The sequence below is a fragment of the Ziziphus jujuba genome, chromosome 8 (genome assembly GCF_031755915.1).
Source record: "Ziziphus jujuba cultivar Dongzao chromosome 8, ASM3175591v1".
In the NCBI taxonomy this organism is placed as follows: Eukaryota; Viridiplantae; Streptophyta; class Magnoliopsida; order Rosales; family Rhamnaceae; genus Ziziphus; species Ziziphus jujuba.
The window spans coordinates 20,980,899-20,993,066 of record NC_083386.1 but is presented as its reverse complement, the minus strand read 5'-3'; the positions used below and the strand labels follow the sequence as shown (position 1 = coordinate 20,993,066).

At 36.2% G+C, this 12,168-nt stretch overlaps 3 protein-coding genes across 3 annotated transcripts; 1 reads left to right on the top strand and 2 right to left on the bottom strand.

Moving 5' to 3' along the window:
• Positions 1 to 6: 6 nt before the first annotated feature.
• On the top strand, positions 7 to 2,539 carry LOC107404190 (omega-3 fatty acid desaturase, chloroplastic). The gene is made up of 8 exons (XM_016011137.4): positions 7 to 681; positions 856 to 945; positions 1,061 to 1,127; positions 1,211 to 1,303; positions 1,394 to 1,579; positions 1,683 to 1,763; positions 1,913 to 2,050; positions 2,135 to 2,539. Exons 1-8 carry the CDS (start codon positions 164 to 166, stop codon positions 2,318 to 2,320), a joined length of 1,359 nt encoding a protein of 452 aa, XP_015866623.1. The 5' UTR covers positions 7 to 163; the 3' UTR covers positions 2,321 to 2,539.
• A 318-nt stretch (positions 2,540 to 2,857) lies between these two features.
• LOC107404191 (N-(5'-phosphoribosyl)anthranilate isomerase 1, chloroplastic) lies at positions 2,858 to 5,626 on the bottom strand. The gene is made up of 5 exons (XM_016011138.4): positions 5,291 to 5,626; positions 4,571 to 4,636; positions 3,977 to 4,347; positions 3,738 to 3,901; positions 2,858 to 3,401 (listed from the first exon to the last, which is right to left on the bottom strand). The coding sequence occupies exons 1-5, from the start codon at positions 5,298 to 5,300 to the stop codon at positions 3,176 to 3,178; spliced, it is 837 nt and encodes a 278-aa protein (XP_015866624.1). The 5' UTR covers positions 5,301 to 5,626; the 3' UTR covers positions 2,858 to 3,175.
• Positions 5,627 to 8,903: 3,277 nt separating this feature from the next.
• Positions 8,904 to 11,967, bottom strand: LOC107404189 (zinc finger CCCH domain-containing protein 29). Its single transcript, XM_016011136.4, has 2 exons — positions 11,795 to 11,967; positions 8,904 to 11,193 (listed from the first exon to the last, which is right to left on the bottom strand). The coding sequence occupies exon 2, from the start codon at positions 11,180 to 11,182 to the stop codon at positions 9,131 to 9,133; it is 2,052 nt and encodes a 683-aa protein (XP_015866622.2). The 5' UTR covers positions 11,183 to 11,193; positions 11,795 to 11,967; the 3' UTR covers positions 8,904 to 9,130.
• Between the last annotated feature and the right edge of the window lie 201 nt (positions 11,968 to 12,168).

The following is a 12,168-nucleotide window of genomic DNA, read 5'->3' as shown; positions in this document are numbered from 1 at the left end:
AGGACATTAAACAAGTCGCACAAGTTGTGGCCTTGCTCTTTGAAGTGGAGGTGAGAGGCTTTTGTGTTATCTTCTTTGCCTTCTCTCTCTATCTCTATCTGCTCTTCAGCCAGAGAGACCCAGAGCTTGAAAATTATTGGTATTTACAGCTTCTGGGTCTCTAATGGCGAGATTGGTCTTATCAGAATGTGGTCTAAAACCTCTCCCTAAAATCTATCCTCAACCCAGATGTGGAATATCCTCAAAGACTTCCATTTCTTCTCATCTTAAACCATTACCGCTTTGTAAAAGCCACATTCTTGGTTTGTCTTTGAGGTCCTCAAGTGGGTTTAGGGGGAAAAGTTGGACACTGAATGTGAGTGCTCCATATAGAGTCATGCCAGTTGATGAAGATGATAAAGAAAGAGTTGGAATCAATGGAATTAATGGCGTTGAAGGTGACAATGAATTCGACCCTGGTTCGCCGCCGGATTTTAAGCTAGCCGATATTAGAGCTGCCATTCCGAAACATTGTTGGGTTAAGGATCCATGGACATCGATGAGCTATGTTGTGAGAGATGTCGTGGTGGTTTTTGGTTTGGCTGCTGTTGCAGCGTATTTCAACAATTGGGTTGTTTGGCCTCTTTACTGGATTGCTCAGGGAACCATGTTCTGGGCTCTTTTTGTACTTGGACATGATTGGTAAGTAGAAAATTTTTGTGTTCTTTTATATTGTTGAATTGAGTGCTTCAATGTGACTTTCATATTCTTTTTGACAAAGTAATTGGGATGTTGTTTTCTCTTAGATAGAAGGATTTTTTTATATAGATAAACATTTCATGTTTCCGATATTGATTCGGAACTGCTTTTCTGCAGTGGTCATGGAAGTTTCTCTAGTAATCAAAAGCTGAATAGTTTTGTGGGTCATCTTCTTCATTCTTCAATTCTTGTTCCGTACCATGGATGGTAAGCTTTTCTGCAAACCTTTTTGCAAGTCTGAAGGATAGTTTCGGAGGCAAAATACTTCTGGGGCATTAGCATATAGTGTCTTATATAATTGAATTTCCAATTACTATTACAGGAGAATAAGCCACAGAACTCATCATCAGAACCATGGACATGTTGAAAACGATGAATCTTGGCATCCAGTAAGTTTCTATGGAAAAAAGGGGAGGAAAAGTATTTTCTTTGTGTTCATGGAAATAAGCAATTAATATCATTTGAATTGCAGTTGTCTGAGAAGATTTACAAGAGTTTGGATAACGCTACTCGACTTTTGAGGTTCACATTGCCTTTCCCCATGCTTGCTTACCCTGTCTATTTGGTGAGCATTCTGCTTCTTACTTCTTAATTTGAAGTTTGCTTTTTGAGAATATTTGCTATTGGGTTTATGACGCTGAACTCCATATTTCAGTGGGGTCGAAGTCCGGGAAAGAAGGGATCTCATTTTAACCCGAACAGCGACTTGTTCGTCCCGAATGAGAGGAAAGACATTATTACATCTACCGCTTGTTGGACTGCAATGGCTGCACTGCTTGTGTATCTTAATTTTGCAATGGGTCCTATCCAAATGCTTAAGCTCTATGGTATCCCATACTGGGTATGTTCTATTTCTTTATGTTTCATGTACTTCTACGAAATCCTACATTCTTTCCCTACTTTGATTATAAGATGTGCTTATTTGAATATGCATCCAAATGCAGATTTTTGTCACGTGGTTGGACTTGGTAACTTACTTGCATCACCATGGCCATGAGGACAAACTTCCATGGTACCGCGGAAAGGTAAGTTTATTCATATTAGGATTCAGATTACACAATAAATTTACTTGCATTGTCATGACACTTTACCATCTTTTAGATTTCCAACCAGTATTTATTAACTTGGTGTTTGGCTAACCAACTGAAATGTGTTAACTGCTTTTATCAAGCAGGAATGGAGTTATCTAAGAGGAGGGCTTACGACACTTGACCGTGACTACGGATGGTTCAATAACATCCACCATGACATTGGGACCCATGTCATTCACCATCTATTCCCTCAAATTCCACATTACCGTTTGGTGGAAGCAGTGAGTATCAATTAAGATTCTGGGCAAAACTCATTTTTAATCTTTGTATTCAATGTGATATGTTTCTAATGGTTGTTTAAACAGACTGAAGCAGCTAAACCAGTGCTTGGGAAGTACTACCGGGAGCCAAAGAAATCTGGACCAATCCCGTTTCACTTATTGGGAACCCTTATAAGAAGCATGAAAAAGGATCATTATGTGAGTGATACTGGAGAAGTTGTATATTATCAAACTGATTCCCATCTCCATGGACCTGCTACTTCAGAATGAAGTTGTCGCAGATTTCCAGGTCTAAGACGAGAAGCAGCTCATTGACCTTGGATTCTTCGCATTATTTAACCGACAGTTATTCAAATCTGTATAACTGCAACGACAGTTCTTCTGCCCACACAGATTCATTCTTTCTTTTATTGGCAAAAAAGATGCCTCATATAGATTGTTCAATGTACAACTTCCTAATAGTAAAAGAAATGCTGCATTCTCTTTTTATTTTTTTCAGGAAAAATATCCTCATACAAGATATGCAACTTGCCTCTCCCTCCTCTTGCTTGTTTGTGCATGTCCAGTGTCCTTATGTTTTCGTGGGCAAATTCAGAGCATGGGGTCATGACAATATCAGATAGTATGGAGTGGAAACTCTTGTCTGTACCACATCCCTGGAAGCAAAGCTCCAGCAAAGCAAGTCGTTAAGATGACAATATCAAAGACAAATTTTAAAAAAGATTTAAAAACAAAATTAACAAATTTGTTTTCCATTGGCTTTTAACCACAGTTGTGTAAGCTATAAGAAAGGTACATAAAGTAATATAAATGGAAAAAGAAATTGGCCCAAAAAGGAACCAAACCCATATGATAGCATGGTAACCTTAATGAAAATGGTATTACAAGAACATGTCAAATTTTGATAAATTAAGAATCTAACAAAATTTTCCAAGAAAAGTTTGAAACGAAATACGCTATAGATTTCTCTTTATTCCATGGATACTAGGCAACTATTGTCCAAATTGCTGCTGTTACTTGACAATCAATGACTCAATAACCTCCTAAGAAATTCATGTCAATCTGGGAACTTTCTGAGATTTACCAATCTCAAAAATTTCGCTAAGATTTCTTCATCCCAACCAATCAATAGTATGCTAATCTTACTTCTCTTAAAAACTTATATATTCGTGCTTGATCCTTTTGGATTCCATCTGAGGCACAAATGCCACTGCTAACATCCACTCCTTGAGGTCTCAGAGTTGAAACAGCTTCACCAACATTCTCAGGATTCATTCCACCCGCCAAAAGCCAACCATGTTTACTGCTGATCGGTGGTAGCTTAAACTGGCTTCGATTGAAACCTTTACCACTGCAGGCACATGTCATGGTAAGGCAAATCAAAAAAAGATCATGTAATATGAAAATGAAAGCAGCTGATACTAGTAAAACCCTCCTGCTTAAAACTAGAACATGTTCTCACTGACAAGTACACTTCAACTAAACATCTGCCTTCAGGCACATTAAACGACTTACTTCCATAACGAATACTTATATCATTAATTAATTTGATCCAAGTAAAATGATAATTGCGCATGCACAAACATAAAATGTAGCATGTGTTATATCATCAAAAAACAACACCACCACCTAATAACAAAATATAGCATATATTAATGAAAACAAAGGATAAAAAAATATTCCGAACCTGCCACCATGTGCACTATCCACAAGAATCCAATCAACTAAAGAACATTCATCATCAGAAATTTTGTTTATAAGCTCTCCATCTTCATTTGCATTGAGGACATATATGATTGGATGTTTTTGAACCAATTCTGGTAAAGCTGCTCTAGATTTATCTCCATGAAGCTGCAGAAACTCAGAGCGGTGAAGCCTGTCACTATACAATAAATGAAAGCTACCCAAGGATAATAAAATGTATACCTGAACAAGTTCAAGCTTAGCTGCATCAGCAACTCTTAATATTGTGTCTGCATCATCATCAACAAATACCCCAACAGGTTGTGCCCCATACTCCCTCGCAACTTTTGAAATCTCTTTTGCGACTGAAAGTGAAACAGAACGCTTTGAGTTGGGCCAAAGAATCATCCCAATGAAATCAGCACCAGCTTCTGCTGCTATATCAGCATCTTTAGCTGATGTAATACCACACATCTTCACCAAAGGCTTATGCCTATTCTTTTTATGTTCCTCCTGATCAACAGAGGACTCCTCAGACTTTGTGACTCCACAAGTTATTTTGTTCTTTGAATAGAACTGGACATTTGACATGTGCAAATGTTCCAACTTTAGACCTACAATACAATTACATTATAGTATTCAGACAGGCATCCATGGAATCGGTCATACAATCATTATAATGATATACTAATCTCACATAGTTTCGTGAGCACAGACATATAATTGATTAGGCATTAGAGGTTAAAAATTTTAGTCGATCTGTAATTGGAAATTATGAGAGGTTATAAGGAGATGCAAGAGAGAATATATAACAGGGAATGAAAAGGACAAACATACCAGGCATTTCCCTTTTCTGCGAGTTTATGACAACTTTGGGTTGAATGTGGGTTCCGGAAATTAATCCTGTAAACAATGAAATTCAAGTCTTATACTCTTCAACTCCAAGAAGAGTGCAGAATCATATTTCCAGATAATTAAGCCAATATTTTAGGCTAATAAGAATTTCCTTTTTCCTTCAACATTTTGTAGCCAAGCCCCTTGCTTCTGAAGTCTATATAAGAAACGCAATTTTCTTTAAATACCAACAATTCCAAGATAACCAAACTATGTTTTGAAACGTCAAACCGTAAGTCCAAACCAATGAGCATCGATCCTATAGACAACAATTTATAAAAGAAGCCGCTGAAAACCCTTTATAACATTTGATAGCTTATTGGAAGCAATGAAAACTCAACAATGCCATGCTTGAGAGGCAAAAAGGTTAAATGGGCTCTTAACCTTTTTCCAAGCCAACAACTATTTCGCAAGGTCTTCTCTTTTCTTTCCCCTTTTTAATCAACGTGTTGTATATATTAACAAACGGGTTACTATCAGATTTAGATTCACAGAGACATATCTGTGAGGTATTTCACCAAACACATAGACTGCATTGCTCAAAAAAAAAAAAAAAATGACGCAGACCATATCGACCCAGCACCAACCCAAACAAATACACAGAGACGAACAACGAAATAGAGAGAGAGAGAGAGAGAGAGAGAGAAAAAAAAAAAAATAGACCTGTGAACATGGTTTTTCCTTGTCCGACAATGCTAAAGAAGAACAACCCAATGAAAGATTTATCAGCAGAATGCTCCACCTAATGCAACAATGCGAAGTCGGTAGTGTAAATTTCGTGAATCTTGATTTTGGTTCGCTCGTGTCGTTGATTTTCCGATTGATTATGAGGGACGAAGAAACTAGAAAGTAGCTGAAGCTACACGACTATGCGCAAAATGCTAGTTGGGGATTGGCTGGTTGTAGTTCTGTTTATATATATATATATATATATATATTTATACACATATGGAGGAAATAAACGCTTTCTATACCGATCGATGCATGCACCTCCTCTCCTCACCACCTTTAGCCTTAATATAGTAATTTATTAATAAAATTCTGAATTTCATTTTTCTTTTATATCATATGAAACAAAATACACACGCATATATATATATATATATATATATATATTTATATATATATATATTTTGGATGTAACGAGAAATTTATAGAAAATTGTAAAGAAAAGTTATGTACTGTGGTCAAATTTGTTATCAGCGGTAATAATAATCAAACATAGCAATTGCTAATTGGTAACAGTTATTGATTCTTTTCAAACAAAATTAATTCAATTCATAAACATTTCAAATGAGATCGTGGATCCCTTTAATAATGCTATATATTTATATATATTAATATTATTTTAAAGTTCAAATTTTTTTATTAAAGCTAACCAAGCAAATATAAAAATCCTTGAAAATTTTTTTTATCATTAATATGACAAATAACACTTTTCTTATCAAATTACTTATTTTTATTGTATATTTATATCTATGCTTTCGGACCCTTCCTTCTAAATACAGACTAGATGAAATGAATCTCACTTAAAAAAATAAATAAATAAAAATAAAAATACTGGATGAAGTGAAAATTTTGTTGATGTACCTTTTTTAATTTTGTATTTTTTTTTTTTTTGGAAAAATAAGAAAATTGTCAAAATGAAGTATTGGTTAACCTGTGGGCTTCATAACTATATTTTTTTAGCCCATAAGTTTCTTGGCCCAAATGTTAACTTGTGTCGAGTGCATCTATGTTCTATTGCATTTGAATCGATACAATTGAAGGAAGGAAAAGCATTTGATTTTCTTACTTTGATGGTTGGAACGAAATGGGAAGACAATGACAAGGGAAAAAAAAAAAAAAAAAAAAAAAAAAAAAAAAAAGATTCTAATGCCATTTGACATTCTTTCCTCTTAAGGCCCATAGCCCATTTAGGCCCAAAAGGATTTAATTCGTCCAACGAAGACTTCAACTTCTGGGATTATTGAAACATGAAGGCATAAATACATTTTACCTTCTTAATTATATAATTTTTGTCATTAAAAAAAACAATATATATATATATATATATATAGAGAGAGAGAGAGAACTTTTTCAAGCCTCTGATGCTACTAACCCCTTCACCGTGTCTTATAAACTATTGTTTTCATATCAGTTAAGTTCAATATGCGTTTTAACATATGGATTTAATGAAATTAAGCATTTGTAATTCATTTAAATTTATTTAGAAACTGTTTTATTCTATTTTATTTTATTTTTAGACAATATGCATAACTAATTTTGTCAAATTCATTCGGAAAAATTGTGTGATTTAAGAGGCTTTGTAGTTTGGAAGAATAATGCAAAAGAAAATATGATTTAAGGGAATAAAATGTAGTTATCTTAAATATAAACTTTTTAGTTGGAAAGCCCTCCTACTAATATAGTATCCAACTATTTTTTCAATATATATATATAGCATCCAACTAATAAATAACTAATCAAATCACCTTTTCACCGGAAAAAGAAAAAAAAAATGATAAAATTATCTATTTGATATACTTTTAACATATAATTTATTATTTTTTAGCAAATGCTAATAGTGTAATTATTTGAAATCAACAATCTAAAACAATTCAGTTTAACAAATTGAACCTATTTTTATTCCCTTTAAAAAAAAAATTGTACCTTTTTATTCACAAAAAAAGAAAAAAAAAGAAAAAAAGAAAAAAAATTCACCCATCCATTCTAAGATATAGAAATATTGGACTTTCAAACCATTCCAGAAGGTTATACAAAAATGTAATAATTAGTGCTGTTTATAATTGACTCATTGGCCTGCTTTGACTCTTCAAAATCTTTGCCTTTTTGAAAGAAAATAAAAGAAATGGGAACGAAATAGATAATATATAATAAAAGAGAACTCAATAAGGTTGAAAGTGGCTTCTTTCATAGACCAATAAATAATATTATTTTAATCATTTGGCATTGAATAATTCCCGTGGGCGGCTCAACCCAAAAAAATATTAAAAACCCAACTCATGCTTGCTAGGATTCTTCTGTTGGACCTCTCCGTAGAGACAAAGAAAGATGACAGTGGACAGGGGTAAAAAACATGGGCTCCACACGCCAATTTGATGAACTGATGACAACCCCTCTAGCCCTCCAATTCCCAACCACAACCACCATCCCATCCAACTCTGTTTGCTGGGAAAAACCTTTTTATATGGCGGTTAATCAAACCACTCATCATCGATCATTTAATAATTATATTGTAAAATTCGTATATTTTATTTAAATGTATATTGTGAAATAATGGTTATATGTAATACATCCTCTTGTCTTGGCTCTTAAAGGAATGGATGAGGATTTTTGGTTTCTATAATCATGGCCTACTCTCCACATAGTAGAGTTATACCTAAATTCCACTAAATAGAAATTGCTTTTTCCTATTGTTAATCTGGCCGATATGAAAAAGATTTTTATCAAGGAACATACAGTCCGGCAAACTTGCCCACTAAAGGGGTTGCTGCAACTTTTTAGTAGGTTCTAAACCAGACTTGGAACTACCATCAGAATATATAACTTTTGGGTATTTGTGATGTGAGCAATTCCATTTTCCAAAATGGAGCCTACATGTTAGAAGTTTGATAGCATTTGTCAGCTAATTTGTATATTTAATGTAATGGATTATCAAACTAGTTGCACTTGATACTATTTGTCATCTAAAAACTTACATATTATAGATTTTCAAGTTGATTTCTAATGTTCAACACTAGAAAAGTCAGAATTTCTTTTGACCAGCACGAACATATGATCAATGCCTGAACGACTGATTTTCCATGGTTTAGCTGAGAATCAATCCTCAAAATAATGAAAGTAAAAAGACTTAAAAAACTGATCATATAGGAGAAGCTATAGTGGACAAAATTTTTACCCATTGATTGGCAATGAAAGTAGAAACAGACTCCCATGCACACAAATTTGACCAAATCACTGAGCATGACAGTTGCAGAACGAGAGCAGCCTCTTCTGTTGCAATTGAAATATGTGTTTTATGTATCTGAAAATACAAACAAATCAGAATTGGAAGCCGACAGAAGCAGATTCTGGAAAATAATGATAGATGGAAATAAAGATGTACTTAGAAATCATCATTGTAATACAAATTGGTAGGAATAACTTTCTTTATTCAATTTCCAATTTAGAGATTACACAATTACACAAGTTCGATCAAATTTCTTTGAAAGGAAATAAAGCAAACATCCTTGACAGAGATAACTTCAAATTACAACCCCCAAGAAGGGGAGAAGAATAAATAAACAAATATAATATAATAAAAAATTACAACATCTTTTAGCAGAAATTCCTTGTCATGCCCAAATTTCTGGGCGTTAATTGAACTATGATTTCCTGTTACTATTTCTCCTTTTCCCAATACCTAAACTACGTTTCTGGAATATTGAATACTAATAAAGAATATCTAAAAACATAATTTTGTCAGGAGAAGCTTTTGAAGCAATCAGGCACAAAAACCGCTTATGCCACCATCTGCTCCTGCTCTATGTACATCTGCTCCACCCATGGTGGAAGAATATCATGAACCCCCTTGCTAAGGTGATAACGCTGCTGTTTCTCTGAATCAAACAGCTCAGATCTGTCTGAAGGAACATCCTTAACAAGGGAATTGACCCAAGAAACATCAGGCTCATCAGCAGCCGATGTCATCGTGGTTGTTCTCATTCCGGTATTGTTGTTTCTGAACCCAAAAGAGGCAGACTTCTTCAGCTTGTTCAGCTCATCTCCCTGGATGCCCCAATCCAATTTACCATCAGGTGAGCTCCAATCTGAAAGATTAGAGGACATCATTGTTGCAGAATTAGCAGCAGCAGTTAGCCCCTGAAGATGGGCAACCGCTCCGCGGTCGATAAAACTCTGGCTCCTCTTTGCAAAGGCAGCAGACCTGGAATTCATTAGCGCTGCGGCGACAGCACTAGCTGATGAATCAAGCCCATATGATGAAGGCTTCCTCACCGGCGACGATGACAGGTTTGTTGGGTAGCTCGATCGAAGTTGGTTCAAGTTTTGGCGAATCTGAAGCCCGTTTGGAGATTGTAACTGGGTTGGAGTTGAAGGTTTCAGTGACATTCCCTGCATTTGAGGTAACATAGATGGATCGAGGGATCCAAAAACATCATCAAGGTTAGTAGGTTTTAGTTCTCCAATCCTGCTGACATCCTTATTCCAGCAGGATGGAGAGGAAAGACGAGATATCTCATCCAACAGTTGCTGCTGCTGCTGCTGCTGCTGCTTCTGCTGGTTATCCAGGCCAAGCAATTCCATTCCCAAATCGAAATCTCTAGCACTCAAGGCACTCTTTAGTCGGCTTCCAGGAAGCTGCAGGGCCGGTGGTGTGAGAGTAACCTTGTTCTGCCACAAGCTTCCATTCTTAGGAGACGAAGAGGCAGCAGCTAATGGAGACATGGGTGGTGTTGAAGTGGCAGGCAATGAAAACGACGATGGACCAAGAGTTATCGGGCTCATCGTACTCATTTCCGCCGCACTGACTGCAGTAGACCTGGGAGAAGGCATGGCTGAACCTGTAGAAGCATACACAGGGCGCAATTCTTCCGGTCTGTGAGCAAAGAAGCAGACTTTCCTTGCGCAACCAGTCTCATCTTTGCAAAGCCGGGTTCTATATTGAGCGGGATGAAGCCAGGACTCGAAAACTCCATGTGCATATTCACAAGCATCGGCTTTTGGGCATGTCCCTTTGCGGAATTCAGGGCAAGGGACACAGCTATAGGGGTACTTCTTTGGGTCTCTCCTCCTAGCATTCTCACCCGGATGAACAAATGGGCATTCAGTCCAGTCATGGGAATATGCTCTGGAGCATGGTTTTATCTTGAAGCTAAACATTCTAAACTCATCACTTCCATATATCCCATTGTTTATATCAGGAAGTGATATATCAATAGGATATTCTTTCTTCTCAGTTCCTTCTTTGGACAATTGAGGACTCCCAACTTTTAGTTGGTCTCCTTCCTGGGTAAAGACTTGCTCATCTTCTACATACGAACTGTTACCTGTAAGCAACATCTCCATTGCTTTCCTCGAATAAGAAGTGGACTTGAAACCAGGGACAATCAGATCAACAGGCTTGTTTCCATTAGCACTAACGCAATTTGGATCCGCGGATGCATCAAGCAAGAGCTTGACAATCTCCAAGGAAGAACTTGAACCGCCTGAAGTGGCACAGTGAAGGGCAGTGACTCTGTCTGAACCACAAGACCTGTTGACATCGACCTTGTCAGACCCAATTATGTATTTCAAAACCTTAGTGTTTCCAAACATGGCGGCGATCATTAGGGGTGTCCTTTCTTCGAAACCCATCTTTTTGGACCCAAATCTCCTGCCGTACCAAAAGCTTGGCTCGTCAACATTGAGACCCTTCTCTTCCACTTCATACCTGAAGGCTTCGATATTATCTGAGGCAGACAATTCAAGCAATACAGAGCATTTCTGCTTCTGAAATTCGTTTTCCATGCCTAGATTTGAGGGGCTAAGTTTGCTCTTTGAGCCACGGCACATACCCAAAGACCCTGCATGATTTTAACAACAAGAAAATCAATTAGCCAATCAATAAAACCTCGTAAAAATCAACAAAAACCATAAATATTCAACACAAAGGGCCAAACCAAAAAAAAAAAAAAAAAAAAAAAAAACCAAAACTCTGTCTAGAGAAACTACATGGATTAATTCAGGAATTTCCTATGAGAGGGGTTTTCAACTCTTCTTTTCCTTAATTTTCCTCCTAACCAAGCAAACAGAAGCTGAACTCCAAAAAGGAAAAGAAAGAAGAAGAAGAAAAAAGTTTTAGAAAGCATTTGACATCCTCTTAGGCTGCAAAATGGGTCTTTATTAAATTCTAGTTTCTTAAAGAAATGTAATGAAGCCAAGAAAAGGTCAAATTAAGCAAATCCCAGAAGAAAAACCCAAACTTAATCCCAAAATACTCAATACCCATAAAAAATCTTCACCAACCCAAAACAAAATGAAAGAAAACAGAATCGAAAAAAAAAAAATTCCATTTCGAAACATTTTTAAAACCTGCAAAAACTTTAAGCTTCTACGCAACGTAAAAAAATAATAATAATAAAAAAAAAAAAAAACCATGAGACGCTGAACTATTATTCTCCTTACCTTAAGAGTAATTTTCTGCGTGAGAGAAAACAAAGAGAAAGTTGAGAAGGTGGCTTTGATTGGCAAGCCAGAAATCGAGAAGGCCTCGATGGAATGAGTTTTGAGCTGGAAGAAGAAGGGAGGGCTAGTGGGTCGTTTTATATTGGACCCTCCTCCTCAACGAAGAAGAAGAAGCAGAGAGGAAAGTGCAACTTCTCTTCTCAGCTCTTTCTTCTTTTTAATCTCTGGTCAAAGTCAAAACTTCAACCAAAAATAAATTGTGGGGTCCATTCCTTCTCTCTATCTACTATGTATGACCATGAAATGATGACGTTGAAGGATTTTGAAGAAGTTGCCTTTTGCTTGGTCCTGCTTAATGAGACCTGAAATGAAAA

Excerpts from the sequence above, each read along its gene's own strand:
- LOC107404190 (XM_016011137.4), top strand. The coding sequence starts at position 164 with ATGGCGAGATTGGTCTTATCAGAATGTGGTCTAAAACCTCTCCCTAAA. Across the intron at positions 1,580-1,682 it reads TCTATGGTATCCCATACTGG|ATTTTTGTCACGTGGTTGGA; the intron begins GTATGTTCTATT and ends ATCCAAATGCAG. Across the intron at positions 2,051-2,134 it reads ATTACCGTTTGGTGGAAGCA|ACTGAAGCAGCTAAACCAGT; the intron begins GTGAGTATCAAT and ends TTGTTTAAACAG.
- LOC107404189 (XM_016011136.4), bottom strand. The coding sequence starts at position 11,182 with ATGTGCCGTGGCTCAAAGAGCAAACTTAGCCCCTCAAATCTAGGCATG.
- LOC107404191 (XM_016011138.4), bottom strand. Across the intron at positions 4,348-4,570 it reads GCAGAAAAGGGAAATGCCTG|GTCTAAAGTTGGAACATTTG; the intron begins GTATGTTTGTCC and ends ATTGTATTGTAG. Across the intron at positions 3,902-3,976 it reads CTAAGCTTGAACTTGTTCAG|CTTCATGGAGATAAATCTAG; the intron begins GTATACATTTTA and ends GAGTTTCTGCAG.